The sequence below is a fragment of the Ascaphus truei genome, chromosome 10 (assembly GCF_040206685.1).
Source record: "Ascaphus truei isolate aAscTru1 chromosome 10, aAscTru1.hap1, whole genome shotgun sequence".
Classification (NCBI taxonomy): domain Eukaryota; kingdom Metazoa; phylum Chordata; class Amphibia; order Anura; family Ascaphidae; genus Ascaphus; species Ascaphus truei.
In genome coordinates this window covers 62,826,210-62,851,304 of record NC_134492.1, presented here as the reverse complement: position 1 = coordinate 62,851,304, position 25,095 = coordinate 62,826,210, and the positions used below count along the sequence as shown (strand labels likewise).

At 47.3% G+C, this 25,095-nt stretch overlaps 2 protein-coding genes across 10 annotated transcripts in view; one reads left to right on the top strand and one right to left on the bottom strand.

Moving 5' to 3' along the window:
• The window catches only part of CLCC1 (chloride channel CLIC like 1), a 67,181-nt gene that overhangs the window by 31,743 nt on the left and 10,343 nt on the right, over positions 1-25,095 (top strand). For 3 of the 4 annotated variants that reach the window (XM_075617084.1, XM_075617082.1, XM_075617083.1), the window contains exons 9-12: positions 5,806-5,952; positions 6,954-7,241; positions 11,354-11,566; positions 12,196-12,399. In XM_075617084.1, coding sequence (XP_075473199.1) covers positions 5,806-5,952; positions 6,954-7,241; positions 11,354-11,566; positions 12,196-12,399 — 852 coding nt within the window. Of the gene's footprint in view, positions 1-5,805; positions 5,953-6,953; positions 7,242-11,353; positions 11,567-12,195; positions 12,400-13,098; positions 15,876-25,095 lie in introns of those variants that run through there. The other variant, XM_075617085.1, reaches the window with a different exon arrangement.
• Positions 16,835-25,095, bottom strand: part of GPSM2 (G protein signaling modulator 2) — a 57,307-nt gene continuing 49,046 nt past the window's right edge. For all 6 annotated transcript variants that reach the window (XM_075617080.1, XM_075617081.1, XM_075617076.1 and 3 more), the window contains 5 exons: positions 24,242-24,312; positions 23,638-23,802; positions 20,939-21,101; positions 19,042-19,259; positions 16,835-18,442 (listed from right to left, as the gene is read on the bottom strand). In XM_075617080.1, coding sequence (XP_075473195.1) covers positions 18,275-18,442; positions 19,042-19,259; positions 20,939-21,101; positions 23,638-23,802; positions 24,242-24,312 — 785 coding nt within the window. In that variant the 3' untranslated portion in view covers positions 16,835-18,274. The remainder of the gene's footprint in view (positions 18,443-19,041; positions 19,260-20,938; positions 21,102-23,637; positions 23,803-24,241; positions 24,313-25,095) is intronic.

Below are 25,095 nucleotides of genomic sequence, written 5' to 3'. Positions count from 1 at the left end.
ACCCCCTTCTCCAGCACATACTCCACTACATACAAACTGGATTCCAAGAGAGATTAAAAGACCAAGACGACGACCAAAAGTAAGGTGAGAGGATGGGATGAGGAAATGTGTGGGAGCGACGTGGAGAAGAGAGGCTGTAACCGCAGCACCTGGGAGATTATTGGGGAGGCTTCATCCAGCAGGGGGGAGACACGGGCTGGAGAGGATGGGATGAGACAATGTGTGGGAGCGGCGTGGAGAAGAGAGGCTGTAACCGCAGCACCTGGGAGATCATTGGGGAGGCTTCATCCAGCAGTGGGGAGACACGGGCTGAAGATATAGATATACAGTTGTGTGAAAAAGAAAGTACACCCTCTTTGAATTCTATGGTTTTACATATCAGGACATAATAACAATCATCTGTTCCTTAGCAGGTCTAAAAATTAGGTAAATACAGCCTCAGATGAACACATGACATATTACACCGTGTCATGATTTATTTAACAAAAATAAACCCATGAAGAAGCCGCATTGGTGAAACGTTGGGTGATTATTGATCGGCGGCTAGAGGTGGAGAGAGACCCGACTAAGGAGCCCTTGGAAATAGAACAGCTCCGGAGCGAGTGAGCAAAGCAAACGAGATCTCGCGAGATTGGGATTAGAACACGTGACACTGAAGTGTGCGGCGGTCAGGGAGAGCGGACGCCGGTACACGGAGCAGGACGGTCTACAACGGATCCCCAATATCAGGTCTTTACATTAGCGAGTCGGGGAACAAATTGAGTGTGAGAGACTCAGATTGATTATAATCTCTCCAACTGCCTGTTTCAATACTCACAAAGTGAGTATATTACCTATATGTTTATAGGACTTTTATATTTTAATAAAACTGTTGCACTATATATATCTCTTATCTATCTCCACCCCTACATGGTATTCATCTTAAATTGAGAATAAATCCAATCAAGAAGGGAAACTACGAAAAGTGTGAAAAAAAGATCCATTCATATCCACGCAGAGGAGACAACACAGTTCCAGATCCCATTTATGTGGATAAATGCTTAAATTCACCATCAAAGGGTGAGTGTATCTCTCACCATCCGTATATGACGCTTATTGAGATATATATATATATATATATATATATATATATATATATATATATATATATATATATTACTGGACATTCAAAGTTTGTATCCACGTGTGTGTATTATTTGTAAACACTGTATATAGGTTGCGCCCTCATATATATATATATATATATATATATGAGGGCGCAACCTATATACAGTGTTTACAAATAATACACACACGTGGATACAAACTTTGAATGTCCAGTAATAAAGGGGGGACTGGAAACCTAAAATGAAGAAAGAGCCAATATGGTGAAGTACGTATAATTAAGGTTTCCACAATGCCAGCACTGATCCCACTTACAAAGTGGTAGATAAAGCGAGCATGTCGGTATAAATCTCTCACAGCAGCACAGGCAGTAGCACACCCAGGGAAGCACAGGCAGAGGAACACCCGGGGAAGCACAGGCAGTAGCACACCCAGGGAAGCACAGGCAGTAGCACACCCAGGGAAGCACAGGCAGAGGAACACCCGGGGAAGCACAGGCAGTAGCACACCCAGGGAAGCACAGGCAGAGGAACACCCGGGGAAGCACAGGCAGTAGCACACCCAGGGAAGCACAGGCAGAGGAACACCCGGGGAAGCACAGGCAGAGGAACACCCGGGGAAGCACAGGCAGAGGAACACCCGGGGAAGCACAGGCAGAGGAACACCCAGGGAAGCACAGGCAGAGGAAGACCCAGGGAAGCACAGGCAGTAGCACACCCAGGGAAGCACAGGCAGAGGAACACCCGGGGAAGCACAGGCAGAGGAACACCCGGGGAAGCACAGGCAGAGGAACACCCGGGGAAGCACAGGCAGAGGAAGACCCAGGGAAGCACAGGCAGTAGCACACCCAGGGAAGCACAGGCAGAGGAACACTCGGGGAAGCACAGGCAGAGGAACACCCGGGGAAGCACAGGCAGAGGAACACCCGGGGAAGCACAGGCAGAGGAACACCCGGGGAAGCACAGGCAGAGGAACACCCGGGGAAGCACAGGCAGAGGAACACCCGGGGAAGCACAGGCAGAGGAACACCCGGGGAAGCACAGGCAGTAGCACACCCAGGGAAGCACAGGCAGAGGAACACCCGGGGAAGCACAGGCAGAGGAACACCCGGGGAAGCACAGGCAGAGGAACACCCGGGGAAGCACAGGCAGAGGAACACCCGGGGAAGCACAGGCAGAGGAACACCCGGGGAAGCACAGGCAGAGGAACACCCGGGGAAGCACAGGCAGAGGAACACCCGGGGAAGCACAGGCAGTAGCACACCCAGGGAAGCACAGGCAGAGGAACACCCGGGGAAGCACAGGCAGAGGAACACCCGGGGAAGCACAGGCAGTAGCACACCCAGGGAAGCACAGGCAGAGGAACACCCATGGAAGCACAGGCAGTAGCACACCCAGGGAAGCACAGGCAGAGGAACACCCGGGGAAGCACAGGCAGAGGAACACCCGGGGAAGCACAGGACGCCGTCCCCTCTCAGCCTTCTGATGTTACAAAGCGACTGCAGTCTGGCTCCTTCTCCTCTCGGTCAGCTGTTCTCGCGATGTTTGCTCTGTTGTAGTCTGTTATACTGTTATATAAAAATTGATGAATTAAAGTCCCCCTATTTTAATTGTACCAACATGTTGGCCATATGGGGATTTTCATCTAACACGCCAGAGACAGAGGGAACGCTTAATTTGTAAGTACTGTCGTTTAAAAATGTATGGCAGGAAACTCCTGCAAGGTAACGGCGTATATTCAGCCATGGACTTCTAAAGCATCCTGCTGGTTCGATGCCAGGATGTCTGGAAAAAGTCCATAGTTGAAAGGCTTCCACTCACCAGAGTGTTAAGTGGAGAGGGGTAATTCAAGTATCCCCCATCTTAGTAATGTCCGGGCAAATGGGCCAGATGTCCGGCCAGCTCAGACAAAATGTCGCCAGGTAAAAGGGGCTAGGTCGGGTATGCTAAGCGGCAAAGGTGCAAGGTTCGCACATGCCCATAGCAAACAAAGAAGCCCTCTGCCAGGTTTTGCAAAGTATAGGCAACTCCAGGATAGGTGGGGAATATTATTCCCACAGAGGAGATTGGCTGCACGTGTTAAGTATAGGACTGTTTAGTGCATAAGAAACCCTGCAGCCCATCGGTAACCAGTTCCATTTAAGATTTATGCAAGTTTGTAGCAGCGTAACAAGATTTAAGAGTTTGTAAGAACTTAGGGTTCCAGAACCAATACCACAGCGGCAGAACGAAGGAAGCAGCTCTGGCGGAGTAACAGCGGTTGCGAGAGGCGCCACTGTGGGCTCTATTTGCGCACAACTCCCACTCCTGGGAAATTGTGCCTAGAGACTCTACTTCTAAAGATTTCGTTTTGGGAACAAGATTTTTCGTTTGCCCCTGTCCCAGTAAGTGTATTTTGAGTGTTTCTGTAAACTAATGTGTGTATGTTCATTTCTGTAAAAAAATAAATCACAATTTATTTTATCTCTTGCTTTGCTCAATCAAAGTATCCGGGTATTAAGGTGTTAAAAGTGCTGGTCTCCCGTGACAATGTGCACAAATACAAGTGGTCTAATAATAAAAACAGATGTGCTACAAGGTGGGACACGGGCAAAGAGGGATGATGGTGAACAGGTCCATATATAATGGGGTAACATCAGGACAACTGAAGCTCCTCCGTTAGACCACAGAGAGGGGACGTAGTCAATCACTTGCACCCACAATTGGCTGATGCTGTGCCCAGCTAGTAAGAAGTGTGCGGAAACCGGCTGCTCCTGCACTTTGCATCTAAGGGTCGATTTATGCTGACTTATCCGTTCTTTGAGTTTTCTTGTGGTTTCACCCTCATACGCCTTAACGTATGGGCATTTGATGAGATTATAGCACAAAGTCCATGTTGCAAGTGGTGTAATGCTTCATACTGTATTTGCGGCCTGTTTGCTCATACGTTAAGGTGGGACTCTTGGATGTTGCCGCATTGCGCGCATGACGGGCACAGGAACGTGCCTTTTACTAGTGTGCTTAGGAGCCAGGTGGTGGAGGGTTTATTGGAGCCTAGATCTGTTCTGACCACGGAGTCCCTGATGGTAGAGGCCTTTGCCCCTTGGGACATGCGCTTCTGCTTTTTTTAGATTCTTTTGGAACTTGGTTTATTCCGCTGAAGCTGCTCAGAACCCAGGATACATTTGAGCCATCTACCCTATATCCTTTTCTTATACACCTGGCACCAATGTATTAACTTTTATCCTTTGATGGGATTTATTGCATGTATAGCTTTTTAGCGCTGATTTATGTTTTTATATATATATCCCCTCCCTCCCCCTGAGAGGTTACTAGTGTGTTACCAGGGACTAACAGTAAGTAGGAGAGGCTAGGCTCCACCTTGTGGTGACACAGAAGTACTGTGTCACAGGAGATATAAAAGAGAGGGGAAATGTTTGCTTCCAGAAGCAGGAGAGCAGGAGCCGTGGGGAGTAGAGTCAAATAACGATCTCCTAGATACAGCCGTCAACCACTCCCCCCACACACAGCCATCACACCCCCCCCCCCTCCCCGACACACTCGCATGTGCCCGGCCTCCTCTTCTGTACGCGTCTGTCCGTATGCCATCTCTGCTGTGGTGCTGAAGGCAGCAGCTCTGGTGGGTGGTAAGTTTGCTTCTGGGTTGCAGTAAGGCTACGAATCATCTCGAGGGAAGAAAGTCCGTCTGGCGCGTTTCGTAATGCTCGGTTACTTAATCAAGGAGACATCACTCAGGTTAAGATTTGTAGAATATATATTGTAGAAAAGATACAAATCACCAACGTTTCGGACCCACAAACTGGACCTTCCTCAGGATGTGAATAATCTTTCTCACTGTAGAATGATAGACTTTAAATTGTTTGGAAATGGCCGTAAATCCTTCCCAGATTGATGGGCAGCAACAATTGCTTCTCTAAGATCATGGCTGATGTCTTTACTCCTTGGAATTGTGTTAACACACACCTGCATGCTCCAGACCAGCAAACTGCTAAAACTTCGGCTTTTATAGAGGTGGTCACACTTGCTGATGATCAATTAATCAAGGACATTTGATTAGCAGCACCTGTCTGCTACTTAGCATCTTAATTCCTATGGAAGCAGTAAGGGTGTACTTAGTTTTTCACACATAGCTTCTCCATGTTGGCTTTATTTGTGTTAAATAAATCATGACGGGGTGTAATTTGTCATGTGTTGTTGTTCATCTTGAGGTTGTATTTACCTAATTTTTAGACCTGCTAAGGAACAGATGATTGTTATTATGTCCTGATATGTAAACCCATAGAATTCAATGAGGGTGTACTTTCTTTTTCACACAACTGTGTGTCTCTCTCTCCCTCTCCCCTAATGAGCCAATCCTACCACAGTATCTCGCCATTTAACCACCTTATCTCAGAAAATGCATAAATGGACCATTTGGGGGTGACACAAATAAGTTAAACATACTGATGATATAAACATGGCATATTACATGACAGAAAACAGTCACAGTGAGTATTGGGTGAGTCACACGGAATGAACCGGGCATAGAATGACGGGATAAATTGCTGAATCCATATTATCGTTTGTTTGTAAATCGCCAACATATTCCGCAGCGCGGTACAATGGGGGGTGCAGAGATTTGATGACCTACATGCACAAACGGATACAGAGCGGTAATGAGTGCCCCGATCCTGAGAGCTTACACTCCTCTCCTTCCTTCTAGGCGCTGGCTCTGACTTTCACAAACTTCATCACGGAGCCGCTGAAACACGTGGGAAAGGGAATGGGAGAGTTTCTGAAAGGTTTCCTCTCGGAAATCCCCGTCCTACTGCAGATCCCTGTGTTAATTCTCATGGCCTTGGCTGCGTTGGTGAGATTTCTCTGTTATTTTGTGCACAGTCATTTTTGACACCATCATTCTCTAACCCAGGCGACTATTAACATTTCGGAGCAACCCTTCTCTTCAGATCTCACGCTTCCCACACACACACTAACACACACACACACACACACACACACTAACACACCATCACACACCTCCCCCCACACACACACTGCCATCACACACCTCCCCACACACAAAGCCATCACACACCTCCCCACACACAAAGCCATCACACACCTCCCCACACACAAAGCCATCACACACCACCACACACACACACAGCCATCACACACCACCCCACACACACACACGGCCATCACACACAACCCCACACACACGGCCATCACACACAAAGCCATCACACACCTCCCCACACACAAAGCCATCACACAGCTCACCACACACACAGCCATCTCATCCCCACACACACACAGCCATCACTCCCCCACACACAGCCATCACACACTCCCACACAGTCACACCGCCAACACACACAGTCATCATCCCTAAAATACACACATGCACAAAGCCATCACACCTCCCCCACACAGTCATCACGCCCCCTCTCCCCTACACAAGCACACATACACACATACACAAAGCCATCACACTCCCTCACAGACACACACAGACATCACTCCTGCACATGCACACCAACCCATCACACCCTCCCCACACACTCAAACCCATCACACCCGCCACACACAAAGCCGTCACACTCACCTCCCAACAAACACACAAACCCATCACACACACACACACCAACACACACACACACACAGCCCTCAAAGTCTTCTCCCAACACACACCACCCTCACTCCTTTCCTCTGTTTTCCCACACACCGCAAACATGGCCGCTGTTTAGCGGATGCATCCTGCGTTTCCTGGAGATGGAGACGCTCCTGTCTCTCCTCTGTGCTTATAACCGCCGGCTCCTCGTACTGACAGATTTGCGCGTCCCACTTCTCACTTTCGTACTCTTATAGGGCTTTTGTTATGGGACCGGCAGATCTGTCGGCCAATTCTCCAACATCCGCCACTTGCCGAGCCCAGAGAGGGACCGACCCGTACCTGTGGAGCAGCAGAGACCGGATCACGGCCGCTTTATAGAAGACGGGAATCACCAGCGTTACCGAGGCAGAGACCCCAACCAGCTGGAGTGGCCCAAGCGGGACAGAGAGGGGGGGCAGCGAGTTGTGGAGCGAGTGCCGGAGAACCTACGAGCTGGGGACATCACGGATAACAGGAAGGAAGCTTTCATTACGTGGGCCCCGGTGAGTCACGGGAATCCGGGCGGAAAAGTGTGCAATATCACGTCACACTTCTTGCACCTTCAAACCGTGTGATAAATACTCTTTTGGGGGATGGAGATTTTGAATTGAAAATTAGTAAAACTCAGAAAATTATGTATTCACAGACGCACGCACGTGTCACTATACTGTATAGTTTGTGTCTCTATACTGTATAGTTTGTGTCGCTATACTGTATAGTTTGTGTGTCTCTATACTGTATATTGTGTGTCTCTATACTTATAGTTTGTGTGTCTCTACTGTATATTGTGTGTCTCTATACTTATTGTTTGTGTCTCTATACTGTATAGTGTCTATAGTGTGTGTCTCTATACTGTATATTGTGTGTCTCTATACTGTATAGTACATGTGTGTCGGTATAGTGTGTCTATATACTGTATAGTGTCTCTATACTGTATAGTGTGTGTGTGTGTCTATACTGTATATTGTGTCTCTATACTGTATGTGTGTCTCTATACTGTATAGTTTGTGTGTCTCTATACTGTATAGTTTGTGTGTCTATACTGTATAGTTTGTCTCTACTGTATAGTGTGTGTGTCTAAATACTGTATAGTGTCTATAGTGTGTCTCTATACTGTATATTGTGTCTCTATACTGTATAGTACATGTGTGTGTCTGTATAGTGTGTCTATATACTGTGTAGTGGCTCTATACTGTATAGTGTGTGTGTGTGTGTGTGTGTGTCTATACTGTATATTGTGTCTCTATACTGTATGTGTGTCTCTACTGTATAGGATGTGTGTCTCTATACTGTATAGTATGTGTGTGTCTCTATATACTGTATAGTGTGTGTCTCTATACTGTATAGTGTGTGCCTCTCTCTATAATGTATTCACAGACGCACGCGTGTGTCTTTCTATACTGTATATTGTGTGTCTCGACTGTATAGTGTTTGCCTATATAGACTATATAGTGTGTTTGTGGCGTTGCAGCCTCACATGAACGTAATGATGTGATAATGCAGGTTAAAGATACAATGTTCTCTTCATCCGTAATTATTGGGGGAGTTCCCTTTATCCCTTTGTGTTCCCTTTATGTATTTATTTCAGCCATGCGCCTTTTGTCTTTTACATTCAGCTAGGGTCTGAGTTTAATGGGGTTTAATAAGATCGTTATGAGTGACATTGCTGATGTGTATGGGGGCAGCAATGGGTAATCCCACTGAAGTTTATGGGGGAAGATACCGCCTACATCAGGGGGGCTCAACTCCAGTCCTCAAGCCCCCCACCAACAAGTCACGTTTTCAGGATATCCCAGCTTCAGCACAGGTAGCTCAATCAGAGTTAGATTGAGCCACCTGTGCTGAAGCTGGGACTGATTGAGCCACCTGTGCTGAAGCTGGGACTGATTGAGCCCCCTGTGCTGAAGCTGGGACTGATTGAGCCCCCTGTGCTGAAGCTGGGACTGATTGAGCCCCCTGTGCTGAGAGATCCTGAGACCTGACCTGTTCGGGGGGATTGAGGAGTGGGCAACCTCAGTGTGAGGCGCGTCACCCGTCTCGTCACGAGACACCACACACGGGCGGGACCGAAGCCCAATCCTTACAACACGCAACCTACGCGCTACACCCACCAGGATCTGGCCTAGGCTCCGCCCCCGCAACGCATCCTGTGACGCCATGTGGAACCGCCCAAGCACCTACACGCTGGCGCCGCGTTACCATGGACACACATAGGGTTAATTCCATCACCTATAACCCCACACCTACGGTACACTCCGCCCCTGCCTATCAATGCACTGAATGGGTGTGACCACTGATTGCTCTTAGCCTGCTGCAGCCTTGCCATTGGCTGTCACTCCCTTATATGCTCAGCCATCCCTGCTCCAAGTTGGCTGAGCATAACCTTGTTATTGTGACGAAGTGCTTGCCCTAAGCATCCTACTGTTTTCCCTGCCTTGCGTATTCTGCCTGTTGAAACACACAAGTAATCACAGGATTACATAAAGGTCCCATATATAGCACTCATGATAGATAACACTATAAGTAAAAGTGTTATTACAATGGAAGCCACAAATGGCCAAATCCCACAATGGGGTCAGCCGCAAAGGTCAAACACAACAAAAATAATAAAGTTTTATTAAACAATTAAAACCCGACGATACACCATAAAAAATGCAATAAAATGCATAGTTAAAAGTCCCCAAAAGTGTATGGTGGAGAGAGAAATAGGCAGTGTAATATGTCATATGCCCAAATCGCACTAGAAAATAGTGATAAGCTGTACTAGCAACACCAGTCTCACATCAACTTCTTGTGAAGCTGTATAGGCAAAGTGCATTTTCTCAAGCGCTGTGACGCGCGAAATGTACATTGGGGTACGCGTGACGTCATCACGCTGACGCTCACGTGATTCAGTGCTTGGAGGCGAGATCAGTCCGGGACACTTCCCAGGGCTGCAGCTGACTATTTCCTACTAAGGATACACTATTTCAGGTCGTATATTCACTGCCAGACTTATTTATTTAGTGTTTTGGGGAGTGATTAAGTTCTTTCTCCCCTGCTGCATGTTTTGACATGCACTTTGCCTATACAGCCTCACAAGAAGTTGATGTGAGACTGGTGTTGCTAGTACAGCTTATCACTATTTTCTAGTGTGATTTGGGCATATGACATATTACACTGCCTATTTCTCTCTCCACCATACACTTTTGGGGACTTTTAACTATGCATTTTATTGCATTTTTTATGGTGTATCGTCGGGTTTTAATTGTTTAATAAAACTTTATTATTTTTGTTGTTTGACCTTTGCGGCTGACCCCATTGTGGGATTTGGCCATTTGTGGCTTCCATTGTAATAACACTTTTACTTATAGTGTTATCAATCATGAGTGCTATATATGGGACCTTTATGTAATCCTGTGATTACTTGTGTGTTTCCTTTTGCCTTTTGTCCTAAGCACCAGATAGCTTATGTTTCAGTTCTATTTGTGTTGTTGTGTTGGTGAGGGAGGAATAGGAAGAGTTCGGTAATGGCAGAGAGAGGAGAGCAGGAGACCCACGCCTCCACCCCTGCCACCAGGGCTTGGAGTATGGGAGAAAGAAAGGCCACAATAAGAGAGGGCAGCTTCCAGAGCAGAGTCAGACTGAGTGAGCCAGGTATCAGTTATAGCAAATAGGAGTGGGGAGAGTGAGAGAGAAAGAAGTCATGCACAGAGAGGAACTTGTTAGAAAGGGAGCGAGCTTTCCAAAGGGCACAGCAGAATGGGAGAGAGGAGGGGTGGGTGTCAGTGAATGGGTATGAGGTTGGAGGGGTTGATACCAGAAGGAGTAGAAGTTGCATTTGGCAGGTGAGGACGAGCGCATGTAGGAATAAGGCAGGGACCAGGATCGGGAGAGATATCCCCAGAAGCACGGAGAAGCATGGATAGAAAGAGGATGTGTGAGGAAGATTTGTAGTGGTGTATTTTAGTGCAGGGGGATATAGCTGTGGGATGTCAGAGGGCGCAGGTAAGAAAGGAGTTCATGTGAACTGAGAAGTGGGGAAGGAAGGAGAGATGGAGATATATGAATAGAGTTAGAGACATAATGAGGCTGGTAGAAAGAAGTGCATCATTTGAAAAGAAGTGAGGCCCTAGCAAAGATAAATAGTGAAGGTGGCATGACAGCAATAGTAACGTGCTGAGATGTGCAGTCGGGGATAGATAATATCTTCCTTCCCAGCATAGTTAAAATCCAGGATTCAGGGGTAGGATCCAGGATCCAGTAGGTGTTGTCCACTTGTTCACTCCTTTTGAACTCCCTTTTAAAATCCAACTGCACGCTACTTTAAACTTGGCTGCTGTGCTCTTACTAATATAGCTCTGAAATGTCACCTGACTGAAGCCACCATAACATGTAGAACGGACGCTGCTTTTGCATATAATTAGCTGTGAGGATAGACGGTAACCTCAGGGAACATCACGCCCGCTCCTGGTTTAGGTAACATGATGGTGAGCCCGGATTTGTTGATCTGGGCCTTGGTCAGCATTGTATTTTTATAAAGCAGAAGGTTTGCTGTGTGGCTTTGGGATAAGAGGAGAGCAGATCAGATTATTACAGCATACGAGATAAAACATTTATACAAAATAATGTTTAGATTGCAGCTCCAGATCCCGTGTGTGACGAGAGGGAAGAGCCTGGGAGAGAGCAGTCACAACCCAGGAAGAAGGAGCAGATTCCGGAAAAGGAATCAAGGAAGTCCTCAGGAAATAATCACACCCGAGAGAGACCTGCAGGTCCCACACAGCAGCAGCCACCGAGACCGGAGAAGACACCCGTGAGAGAGGTGGTGGAGACTCTGACAAGCAACGTAAGTGGCCGGACCTAACATATGATTTCAATTTGATGCCTACAGGCAAATAAAGTGGAGGCCCCTCCTCTAATTACTCAACGAGAAGATGGCACTGCGCCTCTAATGTAGTTTTTCTCACTCCCAAAGCCTCTGCTCTTACCATTAGGCCACTCGTGAAAAAAGGACTTCAGTAGATTTTGTGTATGTGTATCTATCTATACACACTGTCTCTCTCATGCGCTCTCTGTCCGCATGTGCGAGATCTTACACTCACGCGCTCTCTCTGTGCAAGAGGTCTCTCTCACGCATGCTCTCCCTCCCTTTTCATGACGGAGCTTATCAGGATTTGAGAAAAAGAAAAATATCGCCGACCATATACAGGAGGAGTAAGTTTGATATGAAATTAAAACTTTATTGGATAGTGGAAATCCTCTGACCGGCTGCGACGTGGCTACACTCCGTTGTCAGGGTATTGGTTGAAAGGAAGCCTACACTATGTACGTAATGGTTATTCCCCCTTCACGTCCTGCCAGGAAAAGGGTACAGTGCTGGTAAATTATATAGGTATATGTGCCCACTTCTTCTCGTGCGCCTTGTTGAGCTGTACGAGAGCATTGTGTACTAGATTTTATGCACACTGTGTTCAGTTTGCAGCGCCCTCGCTCCCGTGTGAAGAAAAGGATTCTGGGAGCGAGCCATGGAGACCCACAATGGATCATGTGTCAGACAAGGAGTCAGAGGAGGCACTGGAGTGTAATTCTGAGGTCGACCAAAGCAGAGCGAGCCCTATATCTCCTGCACCGCCAAGTCCAGCGGAGAGCGCACCAGACGTGGAGACTCTTACAAGCACCGTAAGTGGCGATCTCTGACGTGGACTTGTGTGCCGCAGTAACTTAGTCGCGCGTAATTGTCAATTTGCAGGAACTATTGTTGCCAGTCCTGTTTTCTGAAAGTATAACTATAAAGAATCAAATCTAATGGCAGTGACATGTTTAGGGGTCACAGGTGGGTGGTGGACACCTTTTTATAGGGGTCACACGTGGATGCTGGACACCTTTTTATAGGGGTCACACGTGGGTGATGGACACCTTTTTATAGGGGTCACACGTGGGTGATGGACACCTTTTTATAGGGGTCACACGTGGGTGATGGACACCTTTTTATAGGGGTCACACGTGGGTGATGGACACCTTTTTATAGGGGTCACACGTGGGTGATGGACACCTTTTTCAAATCTGGCACCTATAAATATTTTTATGTCTTTTTAAAAAGTTTCAGAGAGGTGTAACTTCCTCTGGCTGCTCCTTTTTTATCTGATATCCCTGCGTGTTCAACAAGAGTTTGCGCCGGCAAAGCCCCCTCACTCCCCTTATTCCACCCTGTCCTTATCAGACAGCCAATAAAGATAAGGGGCAAGGAAACACTCACTCTGAGGCCCATAAGAAATGAAAGCAGATGGGTACTTTATTAGCACAGATTAGGAGAGCCTGTTAGTTTCCGGGTGGGGATTGCACCTTTTTGACATAAAATATGTTCTGTTTTCTCTAAAGAGATATAGCGGTGAGAGGCTGGAAGTGTTTACATCAGGCCCGTCAAACTCAGAAAAACAAAGTGCCAATCCTTAAATCTGACCGCAAGGGCCGCGCCATCAGGGACAGAAGGACACTATAAACATTCCCTATTAAAAATATATATGTCGATGGTATCCTATCCATCCTCTCCCTCATCCTCCCCACTCTCTCCTCTCCTCTGTGTATCCCCTATCTACTCTGTCTCTCTCTCCCCCCCCCATCCTCTTTCTCACAACTCCAAACATGCCACCCTCCCAAAGGAATAACCAAACAAGCTCCCTCCCACTCTCACTCCCGGCCAGACAACCTGCCACCTCAGGCTCCGGGCCGCATTGCAAGGTTGCTTGGGCCGCGTGTTTGACAACCCTGGTTTTGATCATTGGGGGCAACATGCAGCCCCCCCCACCTCTCCAGGGCAGAGGTAGTAGAGATGTTGCTTCGAGCTGCCTAGTGACCGTGCGCTGATAAATACTGGGGCTGTAACAACCCCAGGATGGGAGAAAGGGGACCCACGCTGCAGCCTGATTCTGATCCCGTTGGAAAGTGCTTCGATGGGAAAATAACAGCAGTAACGAACCCAAAAGAAAGAGCGTTCCCAATATCTGATGAACACTCCCATCCCAGGGGTGCTGGTGAATGGTGGTGATTAAAATGGCGATCTTTCATAGTAATGCACTCAAAATAAAAGATGAAGGCTCGGATCAAATGACCACATTGCTATATCAAAATAACAATGACATTTTTAACTATGCGCTATGTAAGGGGATAAATCGCCTGCATACTGAGCTCAGCGGGGCAGCACACAATCTCTGCGTCAGTGTCGTAGCATCAGCTGCATGAGTAACGGAGTATTAAGTAATAGCTACACAGTGGCTCCTATCTCAGGTACACACAAAATGCTCACACGTTAGGGATATAGCCAAGCTCCTGTATATAGATTGGAGGCAAAGAAGTGCACTGTAAACACGATGGTCTGAAATAGCCCCTGCTGGACACCTACGCAGGCTGGGAATCGGACAGGACCCTGCAGTGGGGAGAGAAGAAAGGTTGTTTTGACAGATCAATAGTACTACGACTTGGGCAGTAGCGGGGAAAGTCAGATCGTAAGGTGTAAGAGACATGTTACCCACACACTTCTCCCACTGAGCGGACAGCAAAGGATAAAAATAAGCGCATAGCAATGGGACGAGTGAGTGCTAATAAATGTCACCGTTATCTTCCTCTCTCCCCCTGCGATGTCATATCAAGTGGATGTCGCAATTTGCCGGTGTGTGTTTCGCCTAACGCTTTTCTCAAGGCTGCTTTAATCAGCAAAGGACAACACGGTTCAAGGAACCAGAGTATGTCTCTACCTGTGTGCACACCAGTGAGAGGTGGAAATACCGTGCTAGTGAGTAATATGTGATTAAAACATGACATTTAATGGGTCTATATAAAATAATGGAGCTTAAAAGGCAAATCGAACTAAAAATGAGGAGGGGGCAGGGCGGCGGAAATGGGAGTATAGAATTACAGTATGGTATTCAATATCCCCTGTAGTATATACCGCACATTAAGTCCTACAATTATTGGGGTAATATCACCCAATCTACTAATGATGGTCTATCTTTTTAATGATCATCTTGAATTAAAGTAGAAATAGAAGCAGCAGTGTAACAGTTTACAAATTGACTATAAATGGAGGATCTTGCTTAGCATAAATGTTCACAGACCTGCTAGGAGTGCTGTGGCGTATATTACTCGGGGTAATGTGTGCAACACATCAAAATGAAGCACTAAATACTGGGTAGCTTGTCTCAGTCGGCTGTGGGATATATCCAATCGAAGGTAGAATTAATTAATATCTCCTGTTATATAGGTAGGGGGAAAAAAAAGAGGATAAAGGCGCACAGCCAGGGTCCGGGTGAAACGTAACCTCCTTTATAATATGTTTTTCAATAAATACGTTTTTTTAATTACGTTTGACCCGGACTCTCTGTGGCTGTGCGCTGTGCGCTGTTACCCTCTTGTTTCTACATTTGGATCGTTAGAAGCAGCTGCACGCCATCCTCGGAGACAGATTCAGGGGTGATAGAGATCAACTGTGAATGAGTCTTTTCATTTTTGTCTAGATATCCCATGAGGCTTAGAGGGCAGGATTCATCTCCACCCACTCATTGCCTTCAGGGAATATCTGTCCCTTGTTATAGACATTAGACTCCTCACCCATTATCAGATGCATATATTTTTGGAAGATTGTACCTCGCCCCCTTCTGTTTAAGAATACTGTGTCTCCACATATCTTTATTACATGCCAACATTTGTGAGCCAGTAATTGAGCACCCAGTACAACTGCTTTTATCAATTTGCTGTTATATAGGGACAGTTCCAACTGTGTGATTTGATGGTGCCATAAGTAGTTAATGCTGCAGCTCTTATCAATAAAGATTCCATGACATCCCTGGGGGAGATGGGGGGAAGATAGCGGATAAAATGTGCATGTTAACTTTGTTTAGGAGGAATTGTGCGAAGTTGAAGGTGCATGGATTTATTCAGCATCCTTATACAATGCATTATATTCCTGTTTTACTTGCATATTATCTCCACTTCTAACAGTCCTCCTTTGATCAATGTATGTTAATAAAAACAAGCTTTATGTATGGGAAGTGCCTGCTATGTATGAGTAAGATGCTTGTGACGGACGACGTGTTTGTAAGATTTTGTTTACTAAAATGTTCTTTATATTGGATCTGCAAATTAAAAATATTTGTCCAGTCCTATTTTGTGCGGCCTAGAGGAAACGTTTTGTGGTAACTAAAAGAGCAGCTCTGTGCAGTGGTATTTCAGCGCACATGGAGTGGAATATATCGGGGGTTTTCCTGCAGTCATGATCAGAGTTGAAAGTATAAAGTTGCAAATATACATTTAGTTTTTTTTACTTGCCCCAGGTTAACATTTTAAAAGATTGGTACTTTGGGGATTGATTTTATGTAAATACAGATATAGCGAGACTTCGGGACCCGGAGCTGGTGCTGCCGTGATCGCACTGTGGGGGGCTTCCAATCGGACCCCTGCAGAGATAATCCTCCACCGTACCGGGCAGTCTTGTAACATCTTACAGCGAGTGCCAATAGGAAACCGCACACAGCAAGTATCTAGGCAACGGGGTGGTCCTCGGCGTGGAATAGTGGGGTTCAGCTGCGGGGGACCCCTTGGTTCAAATACTGTACAATAATAAGACTCGTACACTTGCTGCTTTAAAGTCCGTATTAGGTTTCCCCCCCTTTTGATGGCTGCATTATATTGTGACGAATGTCCGCCCCCTCCAAATGTAATTGCAAGAAAGAGGACACCTGTTTCCAAAGCCAACAATGCGATTGCGTTAAACCCCATCAATTTGCAAACTCGTGGCGGTAACGACTCCTTCCTTTTAATGCGCGTCCCATCTCAAGGGGGCTCAACTCTAGTCCTATAGTCCCCCCGAAAATGTCAGGTTTTCAGGATATCCCAGCTTCAGCACAGGTGGTTCAATTGAAGATTGAGGCGCCTGTGCTGAAGCAGGGACTGATTGAGCACCCTGTGCTGAAGCTGCGATATCCTGAACGGTTGGGGGGGGGCACTTTTGATCACTGGAGTTGCGCCCCCTGTCCTATCTGCTGCACATTTTTGTACAGTGTACGTGCAGTGCTGATTGGAGCTGTATAAATATAAATAAATCACACAAAACACCAAGGAATGTATTCTACGCGGAAGTTTATTCCTCGATAGGCCTCCCACAGCTCGTATAAAACAGGAAAACTCAAACAAACAATACAAATTGAGCAATTAGTGGTAAGAAAATCACGGTTAAAAAATAATCATAAAAACATAACAATCCATGATCCCTTTACACAATTGGCTGCCGTGTTGTGTTGTCTGTCTTACAACACACAACATTAAATAGTACCTCTTTTTTAATTTTTTAACACTTTTTTTTTTGTATAATCCTAAAGTATTATTTCTAAAAAAAAAAAATAGCCCTTTTTGGAGACTGCGTATTGTGCGTCTCTTGTAGCACATCTCCCAAGATTAAGTTCATAATAACCACATTATCACGTACCCCTCTTAAAACAGACAATAAAACCAAACCAACCTAATGGTAAAACAAAGACAGTATTTACAGGACGTGGAACACAGTGTAGTGTTTAGTGCTTCAAAACAAGTTACTGCTACTGACAGGAGACTTCCTACTTGGCAACTTATTTAAACTAACATTCCCCATAACTTTTGGTAAACCGGATGGGAGACGGGGGTCCCGCAGAGATGAGCCGCACTATTTTTAGCTCCAGGGACCCTCCAGTTCTCAAGATGCGCCGTGCCCCCTCCCCCCCCGGTGAAGTTCCTGGTATTATTTCCTCCTTTTTATAAGGGATTTAAATGGCCGTCACAATAAGAAGCCGCAACCGGTGATGCTGCTGCTTACTATTGGCCAAAACCTGGCAGCCATTGGGTTCCCCTGGAGGGAGATAAAAACCCGGTAACTTCACTGGTAATTACCTTGTCAGATAGCACTGCAGGGGCGGGGGGACGGGACGGGACATGGGGTAATTGGGTGGATGCTCTGGGAAGCAGGTAAGTTGCTCAGAGACGGCCGCTTTGGCACTTGTCTCCTGCTAACCCCCGGGGTGGTCAACTCCAGTCCTCGAGGGCCACCAACACACCAGGTTTTCAGGATATCCCTGCTTCAGCACAGGTGGCTCAATCAGTGACTTACTCTTCGACTGCACCACCTGTGCGGAAGCAGGGATATCCTGAAAACCTGGCCTGTTGGTGGCCCTTGAGGACTGGAGTTTCCCCCCCTGTGCTATCCTGTAAGTGGGGTGCTTGGGCTCCCTGGATACTCTTGGCGGTAATAGGACACATGGGCAGTATTTTTCGGGGGACAGATGCCTGTAGCTCTAGAGGTTTAACTCTTTAATGCTAGGGTCCCTGTAACACTGGAGGCGGTCGCATACAGATACTGAGCGAGCAGTCAGAACGTTCCAGAAGCACAGAGTGAAAATTACAGTACTATGAAATACCCCTGAATTGTGTTAGCTCTAAAAAAAATAAAAGGAGACTTGTTGCCCCTTTTTGCTGCCAGAGGGGGGCAGCGTTGCAGGCTCGCTGGCAGCAAAGAGGGTGAGGCCGGCTCGCCTTAACTGGAATTCGGTCTCTTGAGGTGGGAGGAGAGAGTGACCCTCTGCTCGTCCATACGCTTGGCTTGCGAGCGCAGGATAAGGCTGAAGAAGTCTTCATCCGGGACGGTGGGACCCTTCTTGGGGGGCGGGGGAGGGGCGCAGCGCTGGTCGTCCAACCGGGAGCCCTGGGACGTGAATGAAATACAATAATAAACACTGATGGATAAGCCCGAGGTGCATGTACAGGTACAGTCCCACTAAGTAACATACTGGGGAAGGCCTTGCACTACGGAGTGGGGGCGTGTTCACCATTCGTTCAGGAACTAAACGGATTGCCCAGGACATACTTTGCAGGGAACATACAGAGTTCTTCATAGATATAACTTATCCCGTTTAGGAATATATTGTGAGTTTGATTAAAGTGAAAAACATTCAGCGGGACGCCTCTACAAGATCGATGCCCATAGATGCGATTCTCCGGGACATATCTGTCCCCATAGAGCAGGGGTGGCTAAATCCAGTGCTTTAAGGGCTACCAATAGGTCTTTAGAATATCCCTGCTTCAGCACAGGTGGCTCAATCAGTGGCTCAGTTTTTGTGTGAGCCACCTGTGCTGAAGCAGGTATATCCTGAAAACCTGACCTGTTGGTGGCCCTTGAGGACGGGAGTTGGCCACCCCTGCTTTAGATTTTCATGCAATGTCCCCTCCCAAGCATTCGGCTGTCAAACAAATGGAAGCCCTCCCCCACAGATAGACAAGTCCCTGCAGGGAAAGCCACCTCACCTGGCATTTCACCAGCATGTCAAAGAAGTGTTCATCAGGCTCACGGTTCTCGCTGGCCATCAGGCAGCCCAGGACGGAGTGGCTGTTCTGTTGGTTGAGCCGCAGCCCCGGTAAGTTGCTGAAACTGGCTCTCTGATCGTCCAACCGCCGACTCTGTGAGCTTGCAATCAAGTCCAGGAAGTCATTGGTGTTCGGTGACACGGCAGAGGCAGACAGAGCTGAAAGTGGAGGGGAAGCTACGTAAGTATATGAGTAATGGGTATGTGTCAGATGTTAATCCCAACGCATTGTGCTGGGAGTTTAACACTTCTAAAATCATCCCTGTATTACATTATACATGACTCCCTTCTCCATAAAGTGTTGTGCACTTGGTCAGCGCTATAATGGCGGTTTCAGTACGGTGCAGGCCCATCGGGTAGGAAGAAGGGGTCTTTTCAAATTCCACAGTAGTTTCTGGGGAAATCGTATTTCAGGCTAATATTGTTGTTCTTTATAACATTTATATAACGTCCTTATCCAGGGCGCTGTACTTTAGGTAGTAAAACAAAAAGGTGTGGTTATATATAGATTAGTAGAGTAATTGTTGAGATGTAATTGTGTGTATGGGAGGGAACATTATGGTGGGTGTATGGGTTAGATGCATTGAGAGCTGCCTTGGTTGGTGGGTGGGAGCATTATGGTGGGGGTATGGGTTAGATGCACTGAGAGCTGTCTTGGTGGGTGGGGGAGCATTATGGTGGGGGTATGGGTTAGATGCATTGAGAGCTTGGCTTGGTTGGTGGGTGGGGGAGCATTATGGTGGGGGTATGGGTTAGATGCATTGAAAGCTTGGCTTGGTTGGTGGGTGGGGGAGCATTATGGTGGGGGTATGGGTTAGATGCATTGAGAGCTTGGCTTGGTTGGTGGGTGGGGGAGCATTATGGTGGGGATATGGGTTAGATGCATTGAAAGCTTGGCTTGGTTGGTGGGAGCATTATGGTGGGGGTATGGGTTAGATGCACTGAAAGCTTGGCTTGGTTGGTGGGTGGGGGAGCATTATGGTGGGGTATGGGTTAGATGCATTGAGAGCTGCCTTGGTTGGTGGGAAGGGGGTGGGGTCAGGTCTCTGAATTTAGTCTTGTCGGTGGCATGGTGATGGGTTGGACAATGGATACGATTGGTGAGATGGGTGACTTTAGGAAGGAATGAGGGTAGTAGAGATTATGGGTGTTAGGGAGGGTGGGGTGAGGGAGGGTGGGGTGAGGAAGGGGCTGGGATAGGAGGTTAACGGGGGATCATGGAATATTAGAGAACAGATGAGTTGGCTTCTGAAGTTAGGTAGGGAGGGGGCAGATTGGATGTGGTGGGGGAGCTTGTAATGTAATGTTTTTGTTAACTACTTGCAATCCTTCCTCAATTCTTTTATGTTACAAGCTCTGCATCAGCCACCAAAACAGGCTGTATTTCATATCCCACATGTATTACTCTGCCTCTCTACACCTAGACAGTATGACACGCCCAAGTGCTGCTGTATCTCCCAACGTGCTCCCACTTCGGACTGCACGCGTACCAGTGTATATAAATAGGGCATTTGTAATTGTTACCCTATTCTTTGTTTATTTGAAGGGCTTGGGGACTCTGCGATCCAGATCTGAAAATGCTTTTAACAGCGAAACCATTCGGAAGATGCCACATCCAAGAATGCTTTCACTTCTCTGCAGATCAGAGTGGCAATGTTTATTTTTAAAGGATCAGCGTACCCCATTTATAAAGGGTGAATGCTGTTTGACCCCGTATGTCACATTTTAGGCTCATTCTATATTTGCCAAGGCGAGCGATCGCGACGTTTTCTGTCTACTTCAATTGGCTGCTTTCCCGAGTATAAAAAAAGCCCCTTTTATCTTAATGTGCGACCTACATTTTCTCATGGTTTTAGGCGGAGTGGAAGACGCCGCGGTGGCGACAGGCAGGAGGTTCTTATCCTGTAAGCTGCACCTCTGGTCGTCCATCCGGTTGCTCTGAAATCGGCTCAGGAGATCAAAGAATCCCTCGTCTCCAATCCCGTCCGGACTCGCTGCTTTCTGGGGGCACAGAGGAGACGGTGCCGTTATTCAAGCCGACAGCGACTGCCGTCTGAACAACCGGATCCCAAACCCAAGTTTCACAAGGACGTCAAGGTGGTCACATTAACCCTCCACTGCCTGAGAGCCTCAAGCTAGTATTATGTATGGAGAAATCACAATGTATGTGCATACGGATCTTGCCTCTGAAGTGGGAAACCCCACTCGGTCCTAGCTCCGTATGGCTAACTCGCTCTCATTTTTGTGCCTCGTGAGCAGATGTTGCAAAGCGGAGACCTGCATCATTACTACACACTGTTATATTCCACGCGGGTCTCCGCTGACCGTGGCGTTCAGGGACCGAGCGCTGCAAGAATGGTGGTTAAACCCGGAGAGACTTCACATCTTCACTCATGCCAAGTACTATTTCCGTTTAGCCGCGTGCTGTGCATTGCCGAGCAAGCAATGAAGCAAAGCTAAGGACAACTTGTAAAACCAACTGAATAAAAACTTTAAAACCGTAGCTGCCCGTTGGGTCAGCACCACATCGCTTAAAGAGCGTCCTGCCAATTGTTAGTGTTGCAATGACATTTAATTGGTCCGACATTTATAACGGGGTCGAGCGAAGCACCAATTTTTTTGTTCAGAATTAGTGGTAAATATTTATTTCCCACTGTAGTAACGCTGACTTCAATTCATGTTTTAACAAAAGTGAGCGTTTAAATCTACTCCGGTTTATTTGGGACACCAACGGAAGTCAAACACAGCGAAAAACAATTCCATGCTGTTTAGGGCTTCCGATGTGCCATGTATACAGGTTCATCCCTTATTTCATTGACTTGTCCCGCAGAAAGGTCTGTTGGGACGCATAAATGTCCCGTATTTTAACGCCTTGATGTGAAATGTCTGAACTTAAAATTACTGTCATTAAATCAGTCATAAAAACATAATAGATTTCTACTTGCGTGTAATAGATCCCTTTTACGATAGACCAAGTTATTATAATAATAAAGTTAGGACACGGCCTGGTTCTCTCAGTACAGGCATACCCCGGTTTAAGGACACTCACTTTAAGGACACTCGCGAGTAAGTACATATCGCCCAATAGGCAAACGGCAGCTCACGCATGCGCCTGTCAGCACGTCCTGAACAGCAATACCAGCTCCTTACCTGTACCGAAGCTGTGCGCAAGCGGGGAGACTATAGAGCCTGTTACAAATGCGTTATTTACATCAGTTATGCCCGTATATGATGATTGCAGTACGGTACATACATCGATAAGTGGAAAAAAAGGGAGTGCTTCACTTTAAGTACATTTTTGCTTTACATACATACTCCGGTCCCATTGCGTACGTTAATGCGGGGTATGCCTGTATACCATAACCCCCACCCCTATAGGCGTTACATATTCTCCCACCCCTATAGTGTCAGTTCAGTGCACGTCTTTCCCCGCCCGGCCAAGCGCAGAGAGGATAAAACCCCCAAAATATAACGGTCACGCGGGAGACACCGTTCAGCTCCAAGCGTTAGCAAATCATTCATCCATCCATTAGGACGTCACACTCATGCTTGATTTCCTGTGTTCTAAAAACTTCAACGTGGCGACCGTAGCCCTGTCCACAGATCTAAGCAGATGTAACCAGCCTGTGCTAGGATGTTAGAATAGCTGCATGTGCGGGGACATGTGTAACGCCTGTATGCCCACAGATGTAACCAGCCTGTGCTAGGATGTTAGAATAGCTGCATGTGCGGGGACATGTGCGGGGACATGTGTAACGCCTGTATGCCCACAGATGTAACCAGCCTGTGCTAGGATGTTAGAATAGCTGCATGTGCGGGGATATGTGTAACGCCTGTATGCCCACAGATGTAACCAGCCTCTGCTAGGATGTTAGAATAGCTGCATGTGCGGGGACATGTGTAACGCCTGTATGCCCACAGATGTAACCAGCCTGTGCTAGGATGTTAGAATAGCTGCATGTGCGGGGAAATTATACTTCCAAACACTAAGAAAGGGGCAGAGCCACCAATGTACTTATCTTCCATGTTATAAACAAGAAGTGCTCAACTCCAGTCCCCCCCAACAGGTCAGGTTTTAAGATTATCCCTGCTTCAGCACAGGTGGTTCAGTCTTTGACTGAACCACCTGTGCTGAAACTGGGATATCCTGAAAACCTGACCTGTTACAAACCACTTTACACCTACCCTGTGTGATATTAAATACAACATTCACATGTGCATTAAAACGACTAGCGTAGCTTGGAACAGCTCGACGGAGGCAGCGTGTGTAATTCCGCAGGGCCAGGAGCTCAGAAACCCGGCGGTGACTCCCGGTGCCCCCTATAGGGGTATCTCCGGAAGCATGAGGTCACCAGAGCTGAAATGAATGGGGTTCAGCTCAGGAGACCCCTGCTTTAATCCTGTATTAAAAATGGCTTCTTTAATAAAGGGGAATTGAAAACACACAACTCTAAAAGGTGTCTCTACTCTAAGAATGGAGATAGGATGGGGACTGCACGGCTGTTTGGTTTATATATAAGGTGGCAGAGAAACGTACGTGCTGGGAGTTGGCAGTCTTTTTGCTGGCGTCATGTAACACTTTGCCGGACGTGCCGTTTTTCAGCTTCTTGCCTCGCAGTCGGTTCACAAACATTAGCTTGGCGGAGGGCTTGGCGAGCAGAGCTTTCTGCTTTGCAAGAATCTCGCTGTTCCAGTTCTGGATCTGAGAAAATATAACATTCATGTATAGAAGATATCACTCCACCAACATCTCCAACACTCAACCGATTTATAACTTAGTGTGGGTATCAAAACCGGATCTCGTTACCACGGTGCCAAGAGGGATCCAACGCAAGTGAAAAATCCAAAACCTCAAAAATTACCATGAAAGAAATTATCCCTTGGAAGGTGCACAACCCCCCTCCCCCCCCCCCCCCCCCCCACGATCTTACTGATAAAAAGGATCCTAAAATACAAAGTATTCCATTACTAACCAACTACTGTATATAACAGCACTATGAATGCAATACACAAATAAAAACCTAGGCAGGGCCTGAATGTTTGGGGAGCATTGCGTGCCCTGAACCTCATTATGGCCCCTGCAGGCCGACATGTTCAGACATCGGCAGCACAGTGGGTATTGTGAAAGGTTAGGAAGTCACCTTCTCCGGCGTGAACTTTACAAGCTCCAAGTTCTCCATGCTGTGACGTCTGCTGAGCCGGGACTGGGAACCTACACAATAAAACGTACAAAAACACAACTCATTATAAACTTCCGACAGAACGTGGAAGTGTCAAGAGAAATCCCGGGACACGGAGCGATCAGTGGCTATGGAAACCTCCGTTCCACTAAATCCCAGGACACGGAGAGATCAGCGGCTATGGAAACCTCCGTTCCACTAAATCCCAGGACACGGAGAGATCAGCGGCTATGGAAACCTCCGTCCCACTAAGCGATCAGTGGCTATGGAAACCTCCGTCCCACTAAATCCCAGGACACGGAGAGATCAGCGGCCATGGAAACTCCGTCCCACTAAATCCCAAGACACGGAGCGATCAACGGCTATGGAAACCTCCGTCCCACTAAATCCCAGGACACGGAGCGATCAGCGGCTATGGAAACCTCCGTCCCACTAAATCCTGGGACACAGAGGGATCAGCAGCTATGGAAACCTCCGTCCCACTAAATCCCAGGACACGGAGCAATCAGCGGCCATGGAAACCTCCGTCCCACTAAATCCCAGGACACGGAGCGATCAGCGGCTATGGAAAACTCAGTCCCACTAAATCCCGGGACACAGAGGGATCAGCGGCTATGGAAACCTCCGTCCCACTAAATCCCAGGACACGGAGCGATCAGCGGCCATGGAAACTCCGTCCCACTAAATCCCAGGACACGGAGAGATCAGCGGCTATGGAAACCTCCGTCCCACTAAATCCCGGGACACGGAGCGATCAGCAGCTATGGAAACCTCCGTCCCACTAAATCCCAGGACACGGAGCGATCAGCGGCTAT